General features: G+C 42.9%; 2 protein-coding genes across 18 annotated transcripts in view; both read right to left on the bottom strand.

Annotated features, from left to right (window-relative positions):
* Window positions 1-2,882, bottom strand: part of ubr4 (ubiquitin protein ligase E3 component n-recognin 4) — a 63,034-nt gene extending 60,152 nt beyond the window's left edge. For 15 of the 16 annotated variants that reach the window (XM_035383337.1, XM_035383343.1, XM_035383340.1 and 12 more), the window contains exons 1-2: window positions 2,731-2,882; window positions 1,241-1,338 (exon numbers count right to left, since the gene is read on the bottom strand). In XM_035383337.1, the coding sequence (XP_035239228.1) occupies window positions 1,241-1,338; window positions 2,731-2,855 (223 nt within the window). In that variant the 5' untranslated portion in view covers window positions 2,856-2,882. The remainder of the gene's footprint in view (window positions 1-1,240; window positions 1,339-2,730) is intronic. The other variant, XM_035383346.1, reaches the window with a different exon arrangement.
* A 167-nt stretch (window positions 2,883-3,049) lies between these two features.
* Window positions 3,050-14,306, bottom strand: emc1 (ER membrane protein complex subunit 1). 2 transcript variants are annotated; one of them, XM_035382891.1, is made up of 23 exons: window positions 14,147-14,306; window positions 13,471-13,598; window positions 13,132-13,197; window positions 12,696-12,789; window positions 12,381-12,509; window positions 11,777-11,903; window positions 11,421-11,576; window positions 11,170-11,337; window positions 10,906-10,977; window positions 10,602-10,700; window positions 10,125-10,221; window positions 9,790-9,906; window positions 9,275-9,283; window positions 8,175-8,374; window positions 7,508-7,657; window positions 7,136-7,297; window positions 6,918-7,037; window positions 6,490-6,627; window positions 6,063-6,236; window positions 5,558-5,768; window positions 5,332-5,416; window positions 4,832-4,961; window positions 3,050-4,657 (listed from the first exon to the last, which is right to left on the bottom strand). In XM_035382891.1, exons 1-23 carry the CDS (start codon window positions 14,236-14,238, stop codon window positions 4,478-4,480), a joined length of 2,904 nt encoding a protein of 967 aa, XP_035238782.1. In that variant the 5' UTR covers window positions 14,239-14,306; the 3' UTR covers window positions 3,050-4,477. The 2 variants fall into 2 exon arrangements, with proteins under 2 accessions (XP_035238782.1, XP_035238783.1); XM_035382892.1 differs by lacking the exon at window positions 9,275-9,283.
* Between the last annotated feature and the right edge of the window lie 4,013 nt (window positions 14,307-18,319).

Here is an 18,319-nt window from a genome sequence, read left to right as displayed (position 1 = left end):
CACCACTGCTGCAACAAGGCTCCCGACACAAGCCGTCACCAAAGCACAACTAATCTGTACATTACCCTGTGTGAATTACGAGTAAGGACACAGCTATGAACCGAGGCATGTTCACTGAAAGTGTGAAAACATGAATACGCAAGTAACCAGCCCTACACAATGTGTGGCCCCACAGGTGATATTACAACACGGCACCTTCCTTCCCTTGAGTAATAAGCAGATGAAGGGAAAAAATTAACAGTTTTGTTTTCTGATAAGCCTTCTGACTACATCAAGATGCACAATAAATGAGTACCAAATGGACATTTTTGTACTGTCCCATATCACTTTTAATGTATACTGTAGCTCCGATGTGTAGTTTCATGTGTCTTAATTATATCTCTCATTCTGCAACAACCTAAGATTATTTCATTAATTGGCTGATAAAATACAACAAGTTACAACTGCCTCTTGCAGTTGGAGACTGATCACACCTCAAGAACACAGAAATGAGTGTGTTCTTTAACTTCTTTTACATTTAATGCCTATTTTACATCATTGGATACAGTGGGCAGTAATGGTCAGGACAAAACTCTAAATGAAAGCCACATTGGAAACTGGTAAGAAAGGATTTTCAGGTCAGTGGTGCTATTTCAAAGTTATTCAAGGGCTTGCATAATATAGAACATAATAAAATGATGAGTCAATAAAATTTTGATTACTCTGTATGATTTTTAAAGTGATTTTTAAGTGTCCAACCATGTGTCCAGGTCTTTTTGACCTCTGTTCTTGACAATGATGCAGTAAGAGTCACCAGGTAAAATGACCACATTCAACTGATTATGCAACTGTAACCTTTCAACAAAGGTCAAATATCAACAAATAACATAACAACGAGAACAGGCCATTCAGCCCAACAATGCTCGCCATTTTCCTGACTGAATCAGTGCTCTGATTACCTACAGACTAGACAGGGTTCAACTCTATCTATCAGTGTTTGATAGATAGAGAACGAAGAATGGAAGAGTGGAAGAATGAAAACCTTTGCTGCCAAAATAACATTCATTTGCATATTTGCAAGGCTTGAGATCCCTTAAAGTCCTACACCTAATTCCTACTTTATGCATTGGGAAAACTGACAACATGTAATCTTCACTGGAGAGACTGCCGACTTGAGGCAACACTCGGCAATGACTATTTAACTTCTGGTACCTCCGAAATGTCTGAGCAATTGAAATGAATGTGGAAAATGAATACCTACTTTGTCCACACACTGTGGTGATGTAATGTGCCGAGAGAGCCACAAAAGATGAGTAGAATGGCTCGTACTGTTTGTCATGGTGCAGAATCTCAGAGTCACTGCAACAGGAGCACACGCAGACAAGCAAACATGATCAAACAGTCTAAAACTTTAATGCAAGCACAACATGCTCGTCTTCCTCGTAATATAAACGAAACATTTTACCTCTGCCCTCACCATACATCCTGGGAAGGTTTTTCTCAGAATTACTGGTACAATTTCACCTGTGCGAACACCGGTTGGCTACGTGTTCGTTCAACGAAATGGAGAGCCACAACATGCGCATTCCCTTTATGAATGCACTTTCCAGATTCGCCAGGAGGTTAAATAAACGTATCCGTTCCTCTACCCAAGGGAACGTGAAATGAAAGTAGTGACGTGTGTCTCAACTGAGAAAATGAAATCTTCACAATCTTAAAATAAAATACTGATAAAAAGAAATAAAAAGACACCACGTTTATCACACCAGCTAGCTAACACGATTCCTTCCCAGATCGGCAAGTGACAAAGTTTACACCCATTAAGTTATTGCATTTTAAATAACACTGCTGGCCTGACGTAGCTAGCTAGCTACATTACCTAGCCAGAAAATGTAACGTACGTGCCTACGATGGTTTACTTGGAAATCAAATGAGAAATTGACTTTGCTTGCTAACAGCGGCTAATTGAGAAGTTAGCGCTGGGCGGTCAGCTAGCTAGATAGGGTATTTAAAACATTTCGGTGCAGATAAACTCGGCTCAGTTTAGTGTCACTCAACATGATCACGGATGTATAGAGTTAAAAACGAATTGAGTACATTACCAGTACCCGAACTAATAATACGGGTGGTTAGCTGTAGTATGACATTTTCGTATTTGTATGTATTTTCTGAGAATTGCTAGCCATCAGTTAGCAAGTGTTAGCTTCATGTTTATTTAGTTAGCACTAGCTGGCTAACGTTAGCCAGTCATCTACAATATTGACCATCATCAGCAAGATCACGGACTAGTTAATCACACTGACAGCCCTGGAGTAATTAACCAGGCCGCGGTAACGCCATTTAAGAGACAAATAAACCGGGGGAAATACATTACAGTTAAGTGTTTAAATTGCTTCACGTTTTTAACTTTGCGGAATCACCAACAACCAAAACCCAGTGGCGATGACAGGTCCCCAGCACGGGAAGCATAGGCAGGCGCTTTCTATTTTCGACATAATTTTACACGTATTTTTCAAATTACATACAAAAGTAACCAATCCGGTCCTACTGATCACAGCACAGAGTCACCTGAGGAAAACAATAGCGATTCTTTCGCCGAGCAACAGGGGTTTGCCTTTAGTGTGTATCAGCCCCCACCTCAGTTCGGCCTGATGATAAAGCAGATTCTTGTTTTAGGACACACCGACTGGCCCGGATTCAGCCATTTCCCTAAGACCAGTTGATATAACCCACGGACATTGTGTGTATTACCTGTTTATAATTGATCCTACGAGCTGAGGAAGCTCCTTCGTCTCGAAAGCCGTGTACGACGCTGATAAAAGCGGTCGCACAGCGGCAGTCCACTCGGGTTCTCCATCTCCCCCACTCGACGCCATCTTGAGATCCTGTATTAGACAACCTCCAGGAAGGAAATGAGGTTAATCACCAGCCACCAAAATAACAGGAAGTGAAGTCATGTAAACGTTACGGCAGGATTAGTGATGACGTCACGCACACGTTTCGATAATATATTCGGCTAACTTGCATGTTATTGTCGACATTTCAAATCATAGAAAAAAGTCAGATGAGATTTTTTTGTTTTTGCATTGTTTATTTTTCATCAGAACCATTGAATTAAAACAAGGGTAAATGTGTTAAACTTTATGTATTTTTAAACCAATTTATGTCTAGACAAAAATGTTTGGTAATTCTGTGCTTAATTTATACATTTCTTCAGCTATGTTAAGAATAAGAAAACAAGTTAAATCACAAAATCAACGTTGCCACACCCCTCAATATTCCCCCTACTGGTTTTCTTTTACGTAACAATGCTGCCGTGGTTTCCCATATCAGTTATTAACATTCGGGGGATCAGAACATGCGGGTGGATTTAAAGACTGAACAGCATTTCCTTCAACAAACAAAAAAAAAAAAAAAAAAAAATCAAGCACAGGGAACAAAGTATCATTTTCAGTTAGAAGTTCCATAAAAAGGAGTATACTTGCTTGTATACAAATTCCTTTTTATTCTAGCTTCCTTAATCAAAATAATATTTTACATAATAAATATTCTATACAGAGACTATTTGTAGCCAAACCTAATTTAAATAAACCAATTAAAGAAGGCTTGTATATCCAGTGCTTCAAAGACTTCGGAGACAAATTACATTGTTTATGTAAAAAATAATTTTGAATCATCCTTTCAAACCAACACCTATAAAATTAACCAATACATTTAAATCTCAAATTGTGGAAACATGTAATTTCAATGTAATTAAAAATGGTACTGCACAAGTCTTAATGGTGTGTAATAGAATAGGTCTTCAAGTATCTTTATGCATTTAAATTGTTTCCTGAAACAGATTACCCCCATTCCCACCAAACCCCAATAGCACCCCAAACAGAATGTGACAATACTAGTCAGCCAAAATACAGACAGAAAAAAATGAAAACAATTTAACAAAATAACAAAAAATTTCAAAATGCAAAACTAGGCTGGTCTAGAATGTCCCATGATTCGCTTTCTTGTATCAATCTGTAGATGTCCGTCTCCTTCGAACATGACCAGAACTCCACCCTTTATACTTGTGTAAATGGTTAGACCTCTGTAAATATTCTTCAGCTTACTCATTCGCTTCACATATTAGAACAGATATGCAGAGCGTGAGCTTGCCTCGATAAGCACAATTAAATGGACAATGAACGGAGCGATGACAGACTCGAACAAAAACTAAACACACAAACCTAAATAAAGCAATGTCAATTAAACCAGGGCTGAAATAGTCTTTTTCTTTGCGCTCCCTCGTGTATTGTCCAAACAGCAGCACAAAAAAAGTCACGTTTCACAGTCTCTGATGCCATTTGGTGTACTTCTGAGATCCCCTCCACATGGCTCTGGTCAAAAAATCTAAATGGGGTCACGTCTGGCGGTCTAGCTGGGGTCCACCGCCCGGTGGCTATCAGAGCGCCATCCATGCACAGCGGGTGGAGGCTGGGTCATCAGGCCGCGGCCGCGGACCTTACCGCCAGGCCCGATTAAGCAACTTCACTTGCGCCAGTCGTTTGGTGATCATGGTGGCAAAGAAGAGGCCGAACAACACACTGCTGATCAAGACGTAGTCGTAGTCATCCTTCAGCACGTCAAACTGCTTGGAGGGATAGACCCGCGTCTGATATATATCCAGACCATACGCAACCACCTGGAGGAACAACATTACATTCTTTTGGTTACAACCGGCATGCAGTGAGCACATTTACACTTTCACGTGAAAGTGTCACTACGTCTTCAAAAATGTACATGAAAATATGTTCCACAAGAAAAAGGGGATACACAAAGATTCTTTTTCACAAACTTGTGCTGATGTGAGTCTTACCAGGCATGTGGACTCCAAGCCAGAGGGGGCAGTATAGATTCCTCTCACTCTTGACACAGTCTGATTGTAGTTGATAAACCACTCAGAGCGTATTGGCATTTCTGGTGCATAAGGTATAAGATTCTCTTCGCTGAAAATAAAAACAAACAGATTTAAATATTGAGCAACCACTTTAAAAGCCACAGCTTTAATAGCATTGGACTTTGCGGTAAAAGAACGACTTGAGTAAGCCAAGTAAATACACTTGTAATTATTCCTGCTTTGGACATAATGAACATTTTAGACTCATACGGATGAAATACAACAGACAAAAATGTCCGCAAATTGTACTTACAATAATTCTGTGATATTGTAGATTTTTTATTTTTATTTATTTACTGTCCCCATGAATAAAGTCCCCAAATTTGGCAAATTACAAATCAGACATACTCCCACTCAAACATGAGGGATTCAGGCTTCATGGCTTTTTCATGTTAACAGGTCTGGGGGAAAGAACTCACCGGTTTTGCTCAGACACTATCTCGGGTCGGCGGGGATCCAGGATCATCTTAGGCAGGGAGAGTATCGCCCCTGAAGGCAGCCCAACTGCATGAAGAAAAGGCCACAGAGTCACTTCAAATTTACAGCAACTAAACACAAACTCCCGTCAAGTCCAAACCGCTGTCCGTCCCCCTGTAAGAGGACTCCAGCACAGCAAAATACCCCGTGGACTGCCGTGATGCTCACCAAGGAGGTGCCGGCTGGTTATGCCCTTCTCGGTCAAGGTGGCCTCCAGGGTGCTGATGGAGGAGGGGAATATGTAGGACTGCTGCAGCACCTGGGGCAGCTGGGGCCTGTCCAGGGAGCTGAACACAGTGCTGTTGTAGAGCTCGGTCCCCTCAAACAGCTCCAGTACGGAGAACTCATTCCTCCGAGCTTTGGTGTTCCAGTACACATACTGGGAGAAATGCAAGGAACAGCACCCACCAGACTGTTACTTTACTGTGATGGATAACAAGTGCTATTCCAAAATAAGCATTGGCCTACCGGGAAACGTTTGCAGCTGCAAAATGTATACTGCTGCTCATAACATTTCTAAAAGCTTACCCTTGAGGCTATACTGGTAAATTACCATTGCAGAAAAAACTTAAATGAATAGAACAGAGCGCTAAAGTTTATAGCTGTAAGTCTCCTGTCTCTTGTCATTGATTTTGTAACACAATGAAGGCAGTGAGGTTTTTGGGGTGCTCACCACAACCCAGTTCTCCGAGTGCACGCAGTGGACAGGCCCGCGGGCCTTCCTCTGCACCGCCTCATGGATGATGCGACCCGTCACGCCGTCTACCAGAAAGGTTCCCACAAAGCTGCGCTCCTGGTGTGTGTCTGTGCTCTCAGTCACCACTGCCAGCAGGTTGGGGTTCAGGTACTGTACGCGCACACACACACAAAATGCACACACACACACACACACACACAAAGCATGGGTGTTCAGACTTTTATAATTCCACAAATATCAAACTTAAATAAGCATCTGTTAAGGTTTACGTAATATCCATGTGACCATAAATGAATAACATGCGACAATTATTGCCATTCTCTGGGAATTCAGTTATGTAAAACCACAACAACTGTTTGTGACTCAGAATAACTTTCAGGGTCATGTTGTTTTTGAGCGTTACCTTATACAGCACGCTGCGGTCCCCCATCACACGCCCCTGGGAGTGCACATGCTCATTAGCTCTCTTCCCTTTCACCGCCACGATTCTCTGCACCTCCGGGGGGATCACAACCTCCCAGATCAGCTCTGTGGACAGGTCCTGGAGAACACACACACACACACACACATTACAAAAGACCTTAACCTCGCTACAAACCCAAACACACACACACACACACACACACACACACATATTACAAAAGACCTTAACCTCGCTACAAACCCAAACACACACACACACACACACACACACACACATTACAAAAGACCTTAACCTCGCTACAAACCCAAACACACACACACACACACACACCCCCTAAATGTACCTGACACACCCACACGCAGGGACGCATAACGCGTCGCAGTGGGCTCCAAAGTGCCTGCACTTACCTTGCGGAGCCGGAAGCCAGTCAAGCGGCCCTGGCTGGAGTCCACCAGGTAGAAGAATATGGAGGCGGCCACCTCCTGGAGCTGCTGTAGCACGTTCTTCGTGGAGGGGAAGGCCGTCACCTGTGAAGAGGAACAAGGTTTCCACGCAGGTCAGCCTGACTGCAGTGTGCAGGGAGATCGCCCAAGGGCCTGACACTGCTTGCTCAGCGGCCTCCCACCTTGTACTGATCGTCAATCAGCAGGAGGACCTTGGCATAGTCTTGGTCCATGAGGGGCAGTAGCAGGGACTGTAGAACCGGCCGTGCCAAGACGGGGGGAGTGACGTGGCTCTTCCTCCCAAAAATGGGATTAAACACGTGGAGGGTCCCCAGCCCAGTGTCCTGTAAGTACAGTCAAACAAACACACCTGAATGCTCGGTTCTGCAACACTATGGTTTCTTTCAGAACAGAATTTTTAATGGGAGAGAGTGAAAAGCTCTTCTCTTCCAATGACTGTGGCACTGCTTAGTTAGGTTTCAGAGAATTCTGAAGTTTACTAACAAGTCAAAACTACTCTGAAAGCAGAGCTCTGTTCAGCCATAGCACTCTACCTTGTCCTTGATGAGCAGAGTGCATTGTGGGGGATGTGGGAAGTGGGCGGTGGTCCTCTGCACCATCAGTTTGAAGGCAGCGTTGGGCTGAACGTCGGGCAAGTAGTGCTTCCACAGCACAGTCCCAGACTTGCTGTCAATACCGAAGAGCTGAACCAGAGAACAGCAGCAGTCACAAGTTTGTTTTGGCTGGTTGACATATGAAAATAGAGCTGCCTTTTGATTCTGAATTCTGTGGCTTCTCATTTCACACTATACATTTTTCTTTTGGCGGGCGAGGGGCAAACCTGTAAACCTGTATACAGACCAGAGGGTTAGATTCATTTGGTTGCTGAGAGTGTTAATGTCACCCTTGTGAAGCTGCTGCCCAAAGGCAGAGGGCTAGCAGTAATGTGTTGCTCTTCTGGCATGCATATTAATGTACTCTTCTTTCCTTGGTCTGTCTATTTTACCAGTTAATCTAATACCCTTTGGTATAATCTGCCCAACTTCTATAATTATTTAACCTGACTTGCTGGTTTTTTTTTAGGGGGTAAAGGTTCAGTGCTTCCCAATTTTCCTCTGCTGTGTTCTCCAGTGAAGTGTGTGACAGTGCCTCTATAAAAACCGAATTTAACCGTGTTCGTTCTTCGGTCAGGGGAACCCTGCAGCGACTCCGCCAGCTCACCTTGCCAGAGGCGGTCACCATCACCATCATCTTCTGCAGGTTGAACTCGTCGCGGGCCAGGTTCTCGATGCTGACCTCGTTCTTCACCTGGCTGCGGGGTTTGCGGGCGTCGTAGAAAAGCTTCCACAGGTGTGCAATCCAGGCCTGGAGCAGAATGAGCTGGGAGGACAGGCGCTTCAGCACCATGGGGAGCAGGCCGTCTGCAGGGGGGGAGGGGGGGAGGAGAGGAGCGGGCGAGGTCAGGGCACAGCCTCGCACCCTACCATGCTTGGCCTTGAACCTCAGGTGTACCTCAATTACCAGAAACCGCTGAAGTGTCACTGACCACCATATCAGAATTATTGCCTACTGTCACTGAAGACCAACCCCACGGTCTTATGGCTTTGTCAGACAGAGAATAGCAAAAACCCGAGTAGCCTGGCCTATCATTTGTAAGCACACCACAGAATCTCTGTCATGACCACTGCAAGTTTTCTTAGTAATATTACTCTGATTGGTTGGATGCGTTTTACTATAGAAAACAGGATTTCCCCTGGGATTTTGCAAAGCTGCTCAGGCTACAGTGAAGGTCAACATTGCATGCACATACACACATATATACACACACACACACACACACACACAGCTGATTCTTGAAACTTTACAACAGCCTATTCACACCTCAGCTGGATTCACTGATGTTCATGCAGCATCCCCCTCACAGGCATCATAAAGACATTCATCCGTCACTCGTATGCGTTTGCTACTTGCTACGGATGAGTTGGGGTACTGAACAACACCGAAAGAGACTTCCATACCACCCCCTAAAACAGCTAACTACAGCTGAAGACATTTCATATTACAACGTGACTTAAAAGCATAAGTAATTGACTGGAACCATTTATGTAAGTTTCATGCCTGAATATGAATGATATGGCAAAAGATCAATGTTCTGCTGACAGTCAAGGAACACATATTTTGCAAGATAATATAGCCCACAGCTTAACACAGGCCACAGTTTGTTTCAACGTTACTCTGAGGTTTCCACTAAAGCTAATAAACCATGTCGTGTCAGCATATATCTGTGAAAGGACATATTTAATGGGAGCCCTTAACTTTACCTTGAATGGCTGGATCCAAGCGCAGCGTTGAGAAAAAAGCAGAGGGAAGAAAATACATAAGACTGAGACGGAGCGAGAGCTGGATTAATGGAGGTGAGGAAGACTACAGCTAGAGATGAAGACGGACTGATGACAGGGTGGAGTGAGAACAAAAAGCACATAGCACAAGCACAGACAGTCCCAGCACCGTCCTAAAACAACAAACAACCCCCATCTGACCCAAAATTCCCACCCACTTTTCCACATTAGCCTTTCCTCCGATATGATTTCTATATTTCAGCGTTAATCAATCACTGCAAATAAATGTCTTGCGTTTTCCCCTGTACTTAATAAACAATAAAGGAAACCCCTTATCTATTACTCAAGACATACATCTCTTTTCAAACAAATATGAATAAAACAGCGACAAAACAAACAAAATTATGACTGTACACAAGCTCCACCAAAGCACAGTGTTATTAAATGGTAGTCTGTTTACTGTCAATAGACACGCCCATCTGTATGGAGCACTTTACCGGCTTTCTTTCCAAACTCCCCCTCAAGCTCCGCCTGCGTGCCTGTGAGTGGCAGGTCCACCATTTCCATGGTAACCACCTCGGCCAGGGCCTCTTCCCGGGACCACACCACCCGACCTGCAAAGGAGAAATTTCAGAAGCACCTCAAATCTCAATAACAGACCCCATATCTTCAGGAGTGGGAGGGGAAAGAAGGAAAAGGAGGAGGAGAATTTTCAGTTAAATCTGCATGAGTATGTGGCACCAGGGTTACAGCATCAGCTGAGCATCGACTGGTATTTTACGCTACAAGCTTTTGCTTATGCAAATTGTGGGGACCTTTTGGTCCCTCTTACCTGGCTGATGGATGAAGGTGAGAGCATGGTCCTCACTCTGCACCAGAACCCTGTAGCCCACAGAGTCGTCCTTCTTCAGGAAGGCATGGACATAGAGCTACAAAGCAGAATGCAGTCACCTGGCTGTTACACACCTGCGACACTCTCTCGTCCAGGGAATCAAACACTCAAAGCCCAGTTCCCTATCAATTATATGACAAACTGCAGGGGAATTTGCAGAAAAGTGGAGCCTTGTAATCTGAATAATAAAGACCCTAAATTGTCCAGACAATGCAAAATAAATAGACAAACGACTCTGGCGGTTTGGGCACAGCATCATCTTGATTTTATCTTTTGTTTTTCCACTGACAGGAAAATACAGGAGCTTAATTAGTCTGCAAACCAGGCAGCACCAGGCATGTTTATACTGTGTAATGGCCGCCAGGCCGTGGACTGAGATCTAACCGTTGTGGGAAAAGTCTCGCCCTCCCCAAATACCTTCTGTGGTTTCCCGCTGTTGGGGTCCACGTGAAAGATCACGGCCGTGTCCAGAAGTCTCCGGCCAGAGTCCGCTGAGAACAGGCCGATGCTGCAAGCCTATGAGGACAGCACAGCAGGATCACAAACGGCAACGAACCAGCACGTTACACTGATGACAGCACAGGTGTGCACCTGGATTACAAGTAAGGGACATACGCTAAGAATGGCCTAGAGTCCATTTGAATAAACTACACATTAAGGTGACATTCATTCAGGTATAGATATTCCATTCCGGAAAACAGAGAACCAAAGCTATACTTACAGTGTCATTTACAGGCGACATGACGGCGGCCACCGTTTTCTCCCCGGTTGTTGCGAAAGAGACTAGGAAAGCCTGAAAAATTGACACTCGGCTTGTTATTGACAGAGACCTACAGACTCAAATCTCCGCAAAAATTATTCAAAACTTATCCAATCAAAATGTTACACAATCGTCTCTATTCAGTGGTGCTGTGGTGCTGGAAGCATAACAATGAAAATGCAAATGCAAAAAAAAATGCATTTCGCAACAAAGCATGAAGTCTACCGGCTGGAAGTCCCTGAGAGGCTTAATTATTTCATTGCTGAGCTCCAGCAGGACATGGTGGTCTGGCCCGAGCCTCAGGAAGAACTGGGACAGGGGAGGGCGAGCAGGGTTGGGCTGGGTGGACATCAATACTGGCTGGAAACCCGGAGCCACCTCCAGATCCAGGGACTGCAGAGGAGGAGATGACCACGGTCAAGGTACGGTCAGAAAACCGCAAGACCACACAGCAATCCACGATCAGCGTGCCGTACCTGGAGAGGGACCTGGTTCATCTCAGCAGATTCCTCAGACAGCAGTGGAAGTGTGTAAAGGGACAGAGTGCTAGGGTCCACACATGTGAGGATCCCGGCACCTACAACGACACAGCTGGCCTGAAGGCTGGACAACCATGGCGCTTCCACAGACCTCTGAGGAAGACACAAGCACAACCAGTCTGGCCCATGACACTTATTTGCACAAGCCTTCACATCACTTGGTACCGAGTTTAACCCTAACCCGGCGTTAAACTACAATGAAAATGACATTATTAATGTTACTCTCCTTCCAATACTGAACTGCTTTTCCATGAAGAACCAATCTGATACGAATCTGGGTACGAATCTGATACCTGTTTCATGATCTCTCCATCCTCGATGTTGTATTCAATGATGGTGAGGTGAGACTGCGGGACAACTCCAAGAACATAGACCTCTCCGTTGCCTCCAGAGTACACTGCCTGATACTGCACAGTATCGCTGCAAGTCACATGACACAATTTTGAATAACAGGCTTTTAACCTTTTAATGGGCATAAAACCCACAGACAGAAAAAGGAAGGGACCACCCCAGAACTAGTCCAGTAAACAAATGATTTCTCTTCATTAAATGTATCCCCTAGTTCATTAAAAATTAATATTCCAAGAGTTGGCAGTAGCATGTAGTTCCTAAACTGGAGTGGGCCCCCTGTTAAATTTTATGTAACTATTTTGCATAACATTAAAACCAGGGTTAGCCATTAAAATGATGCATTTCATTGTCAGGTTACATTTATTGCAAGTATTCAGGACATTCATATCCTTTACAGATGGCTTTGTGAACAATCCATTACAAATCGAGCCAGGTTGGGCTACCTAGCTGAGTTGAGTAGCTTTTACAATACACTATCCTTGCTTCTGAAATCTTCCAAAACAAAAACTTGACAGAGCAGATTATCAGATGTGGTGCAGTACCTACCCATCAGGAAGGTTCTCCACCCATTTCTGGTGGCCATTGGAGAGGTAGTGAAGGGAGAGAGCAGTTTTCTTTACAACTGCAATGTACTTCACAGTGTCCTGCATCCCAATGAAACCAGCAGCCTGAAAACTGAAGAACAAAAGAGTGTGAGACACCAGCTCTGAGGTTGAAGGTTCAAATCCCAGACGAGGCACTGCTGTTGTAAGCTGCGGCAGAGTACTACACCAAACTGCTGCCACGTATATCAGTGAAGCGATGTCACTGTCACATGACTGCTGATTTTTCTATTGAGCCCTCCAATAAGAGGTTAAGCACCTGCCAGTGTCCAGCACCACCTCCCAGTTCAGGCCCCCAACGTTGGACTCCCAGGAACGCAGCAAGCGTCCATTTCCAACTACCACCACCGCATCTGAAGAGGAGAAATGAACAGTAGAATCAAAACAATCATCTCTCTCTCTGTCAAACATAAAGAATGTATAGGCAATGGTGCAGGCCTGCTATTGCAGTGTTTATTTTTAGCTTGCATTCTGAACCATTTAATAAGAATATTCTTCAGGATCAGGATGATTTCTCTTACAAGCACTATTTTACATAAAGTGGGAGTTTGGGTGAATCCAATTTCAATCTAAGAAATTAATTGGTATACAATATTGTCATTATGGTCATTCATTAGTTCACTAATTGAATTCCATGTCCATTTATGAATTGACTGAATTTAAATGGATTGCACCCATCACTTGGTCCAGCTTACCCTGTCCATGGACCAGCAAGGTGTCAATGTGTCCTTCTGGTCCTACCTTGTCCACATGTCTCCAGACTGTAGGAGAAGATTTAAATGAACATTTATGCTTGACAGTCAACAGGCACTTTTCACATGGGAAAAAAGACCTGGAATAAAGCCAGTGAAGTCACTGTCCTGCAGTACACTCCAAGGACAAATTTATATCCTTCATACCATTATGGCTCAATACTTTACAATCCGGTTACACAAATGAAGTTCAAAGAACAGTTTGAGGGCTGTGATGAGATTTCCAGTCGTGGACAAAGAACCAGTTCGCTACAATTGAAATAATGCACTTTCATTACTTACAGAGGTCGCCTGTCCTGGAATTGAGGGAAGCGATAATATTCATCTCAGTGGCAACAAGCAACTTTTTGGACGCCTGGGACTGGGCATCGAAATACGCAAAGCGCACCTTGCCTACATATTGTTGTCTCCTGCGAAACAGAAAAGATCATACAAATGCAAAGGCGAAGAATGGGAAAAGGTGGTGAATTTCTGTTTCGTCAGCTGCTTTAATGTAACCGCCAAATAACAAACCCGGTGTATACCCAGGAATAATGTGGCATTGTGTATACTCAGGAATAATGTGGCCTTGTTCACATACCCAATACAGTCAAATAAAGCAAGACAGCTCGAATCATTAGCTGGTATAGATATAATTAAGCAATAGCTACTAGCTGCTTCAATCTGTCCTTTAAAGCTGGCTGGCTGAATAGGCTTCAGAAAGCTGTGGATACTCATTTGCAAGCTAATAATGAGATAATGTTGTCCTGCAAAACACTTACATCAATAACCCTTACGAAATGAATGGCACAGCAATCGGGAAAATACACATATGGGTGCAGCTAGCTAGCTAGCTAACTAGGATAGCGGTCGCCGGCATGTTTGACAGGCTGTCTCAGTTTGTCGCTGCAGATTTAGCCCTGATCATCAGGAAATTCAAACACATTTCGTGTAATTAAACATGTGATTGTGTACTCACCAGTCAAACTTCCCAACCTGATCCTCAAAAACAGCGGATGTGAAATAAAACAAGTGAAAGAAACGCGTTAACCAAACTGTAAATTTAGCCATAACTGCGACGGACAAATTCACCCCTCCAATGGCCCACAATACCACATTCAACAAGGACCCAATGATTGCCTGAACTCTGTGGTAAAATGCGCCTGCGAGTGCCTACCAGAGACTGTAAAAAAGTGCCTACACTTACGCACTCTGTAAGGAAGTGGAACCAATGTATTTTTACGATTATATACATATATGACACCGGTACTGCTAGTTAACTACAACTACTTTGTATTTAAATGTAATCATTAACAACAGGAAAGTAAGCGTTACGTTCTTTTACAGTCAGGCAATTTATTGGCTTCCTATTTCCCGACATAGCCATCCATGCTTATTTTGTACCAATATTCCCGTGCTTCCGGATCTTGGGTTGTTTATTTTTTACAGACTCTGGTTTGTTTGCTAAGAAAGCACAACGACGAAAATATGAATATTCTTTAGACTATTGTCAGGCACGTAATTTCCAATCCAAAGCAGGGAGCTTAATGTCTTCGATTTCCGAAACAAGTCCAAGCCATTTAGCGTAAAGTAAGCTTTGTATACGGTGTAATATTCGTGAATTGACTTATTCTGTGACGATGTAATCTTCCAGTTGATTGCTGAAACAATCTTTATTTTAACATTGTATGAAACTTGCGTAGCCTGCACCGTGGTGTAACATATCATATGATACAACAGTGTCTGAACCAGTCTATAGTCCGAACAAGTGCACAAGTTCTAAATACACGAGTACGTTTTCTCTCTATTGTTACCGCATTATTGCCTGCATCTGCTATCAAAACGAGGGCTATTTTTAATAATGAGAATTACAGCTACAATGGATAATTTAGTCTATCGTAGTCAATAGTTTATATGACCAATGCTTGACGTTGGTCGTGCATGTCAAATTCGTTATTTGAATATCAAGCATAATGTCAATTGGCTATTCAAATTTTGCCCGTGAGAGAACTCAAATGTTTAAATGAAAGTAAGTAAATAACATTGCCCGATGGTTATTCACATGCTAGGATACCATCGTGTTTACAAGAATTTAAAAACCTATTCAAGGAAGTTTGGGAAACAAAATAATAAACGGGAAAACTACTTTTGGTACGATGTTTACTGTCAATTAAACGAAGTTTGTTTTGTTTTTGGTCGAATTAAAAGTATGGTTCATGTTAAATTGCAATCAACCTGATCCTTTTAACAGGACTAACCTGCTAAATTAAATTATTTTCCAAACGAATTCCGGTGTTTAAGTGTGTTGTTGTCTATTAGTTTTATCCGCACTGTCTTTTCCCTAAACCAACACTTTTCGGCCACAAGATGGCAGCAGAGTACCTTTGTCTCGGAAAACTGTGACATCAGTGTAGTTTCGAATGCGTTTTGACAGCTTAGCTACTTCGCAAATGTAATACCATCACCCCGTGGACATTATCAATATATTAAATTAATAATTTTCATTTAATATCAAATCATGATGACTTGTATGTGTAGGGCATATTGCAAGTGTGGTAGAGTAACTATCACAGTCACTATGTTTATGCTTCAGGCAATATATCTGACTAAATTCAAGCTGGGACGTGTATATATATTCTCCAAGTACACATGAAAGTTGGTTATGAACCTTTCTAATAGCATACGTGAAAACAATTACATCAGTTGTAAATTGTTGAAGACAAGTATTAGTAATTTTATCACACTCCTTTTAGGGAAAAAAAAACCTGATTGTAATGGGGAAAATAATTTGGGTGTACTTACGATAATTAGCTGAGGTGAACAGGTAGTGCTGACAGCCATGACACATTTGTGAGTAATGCAAAGTGTATCTGACAAACCATATGTGACCGTCCCATACAATATGAACCAACCGGTCCTATGGTGTTCCTGGGGCTGTGAACAGGGACTTTGGTATCACCCCTGACTTCCACCATTCCATCTTTATTGCCCCATTTGTACTGTCTCAGAGACTGAGGTTTTTCTTTTAGCTCTCTGTAGAACTATGCTGAATGATTTTTCAGTGCAGAGACTGTTGGCACTGCTGAGTGACAACTGCCCTTAATGGGGGGTGTGACGCTGGTGGTGAAAGATGAAAATGTCTGCTAGCTTTTATCACAGCATAATGCGGCCACCATTATCTGCAGTTCAGTGGAGGAGGTCTATACAGTAAAACTTAGTTCTGATGCTAGCAGATAGTCTTGACCAAACACTCAACCTCGTTCCATATGCATGTGTTCATTTTTGGATTTCACAAGCACTATGTCCTCATCGCCAGACCCTAGGAATTAAGAAAAATATTAAGGTAATATATGTAAGGTAAATAGTTTAAAGAGATATTTATGATGTAAATTAAGTGAGCTTTAATTATTTTAATGTGTGAAGATATTAAACCCTTTGAAGAGTAGGATTTTTGTCATGTTTTTTTTCAAAATTCCAAGTCGGTGTTCTAGAACTCCATTGCATTCAGTTACCAATAGTGATTGTTACATCAGTTCTATTGGAACTTTTGTTTCCTGTCTTTGCCTCTCCTGTACATAGAGGATGAATCATGTGATAATGAACATGGTGGCCTCAGTCATTACATTATTTAAACTGGAGGCATATTTGACATTAGATGTATTATATATGATTTCTCTTTCTGCACATTTGTCTGCATAGATGTGTCTATTGATTTAGTTGTTTTGATTCAAAAGAAACAGTCATCCCTCACAGAAGAAACGTGTGTGTGTGTGTGTCAGAGAGAGAGAGAGAGAGAGAGAGAGAGAGAGTGTTCACATACTGTATATTCACATTTTCTGCTTAGTGGAACAAAGGTCCCTGTGCATCCTGAACTGCTCTGAGCAGAGGCAGTGGTCTGGAGTCACATCCTCATGGCTGCAGGCTGCAGGCTGCAGGCAGACCCCCACTGTGTGTGTTATTGATCCACAGCGGCAGACGCCCTGGTGCTCCTGCCGCATATTTATACAGTCATGACTCAGATGCTGAACCTGCACGGCCCCCTTGGCCCCAGCATCGCAGTGCGGGCCCAGACCCAGGGTGCCTGTGTTTGGACAGCAGCAGTAGCATGAATCTGGGCCCCCATCCGCATTCTCTCTATACACCCTCCCCCCCCCCCTTTTTTTTTTCGGTCAATGGCTTGAACGTGTAAGTTTGCCCAGCTGAATCCATGCATTCAATTCCCCGTCTCGTGTATTCTCATAGCCCTCGGTTCCTCTGTGCAGAGTTAAGGAGCTTCTATGCCTTCTGTCATTCTTTACCAATAAGTGGACCAGTTTGCCGCACATAAGCTGTGGGTTTCTTCAGCTGAGTGCTGGCAGGGCCAAGTGCTCTCTCTGGAGCATCTGAGGTGTTATTCTTCGTCAAATGCAACTGCCCCCCAGACCTCCCCCTCCCCCACCTTAGTTTCCTTCTCAGCATTGCTGAACAAATGCGATCAATTGCGCCATCAATGTTTATGGAAAACCTTTACAGTGTGAATGCTTTTGTCCAAAATAATTGTTGTCATGCACAATCGCAAATGTCTTGTTCTAGTATCCATTAATTGCTTTTAACACTGTAGTGCACAGTTATTGTAGTAATACTGATATAGGAATCAAAATCTGCCATTTAATAGAATGCTTAATTTCTGTACATGCTGCAGCCAAGTCAGGTGATTATAGCTAGAACTGAGCAAATGAAGGAACACAGATACTAAAACCACTGGAAACAGGTAGTGTACCACAGTTCCCTTCTTTCTCCCGCTAAAGAACAAAATGCGTGGGATCACAGACCTGTATACCGATGCTGAAAAGTAGATTTCTGTAGCCTACTCCGTCAGGCTCACTGTGTCCATTTTATTGTCATATTTTTAGTTCCATGTTCTATATGAATGGGGAAATCATCTAGTCATAAATGAAACACAGAAGTGCTGTAGTATTAAATGATGTGGCATGGTCGTGGCATTCTTGATTAAAGACACCTAGCCGTTGTAATATCTGAAATTGTTCTCTACCCTAACCTATCGTACATTTAGTTCTGGTCAATTAGTTTTTATTCTCACTGTTAAAAAATTAAGGACAGCATATTTTAGAGGACTGCAACAAAATGAATGAAAGTAAGTGTGTAAAAGATT

This window comes from Anguilla anguilla, chromosome 11 (assembly GCF_013347855.1).
Source record: "Anguilla anguilla isolate fAngAng1 chromosome 11, fAngAng1.pri, whole genome shotgun sequence".
Classification (NCBI taxonomy): Eukaryota; Metazoa; Chordata; class Actinopteri; order Anguilliformes; family Anguillidae; genus Anguilla; species Anguilla anguilla.
This window is presented reverse-complemented; position numbering and strand designations above follow the sequence as displayed.

Excerpts from the sequence above, each read along its gene's own strand:
- emc1 (XM_035382891.1), bottom strand. The coding sequence starts at position 14,238 with ATGGCTAAATTTACAGTTTGGTTAACGCGTTTCTTTCACTTGTTTTAT. Across the intron at positions 13,198-13,470 it reads TTCCAGGACAGGCGACCTCT|TCTGGAGACATGTGGACAAG; the intron begins GTAAGTAATGAA and ends CTTCTCCTACAG. Across the intron at positions 11,577-11,776 it reads ATGGAGAGATCATGAAACAG|AGGTCTGTGGAAGCGCCATG; the intron begins GTATCAGATTCG and ends TGTCTTCCTCAG.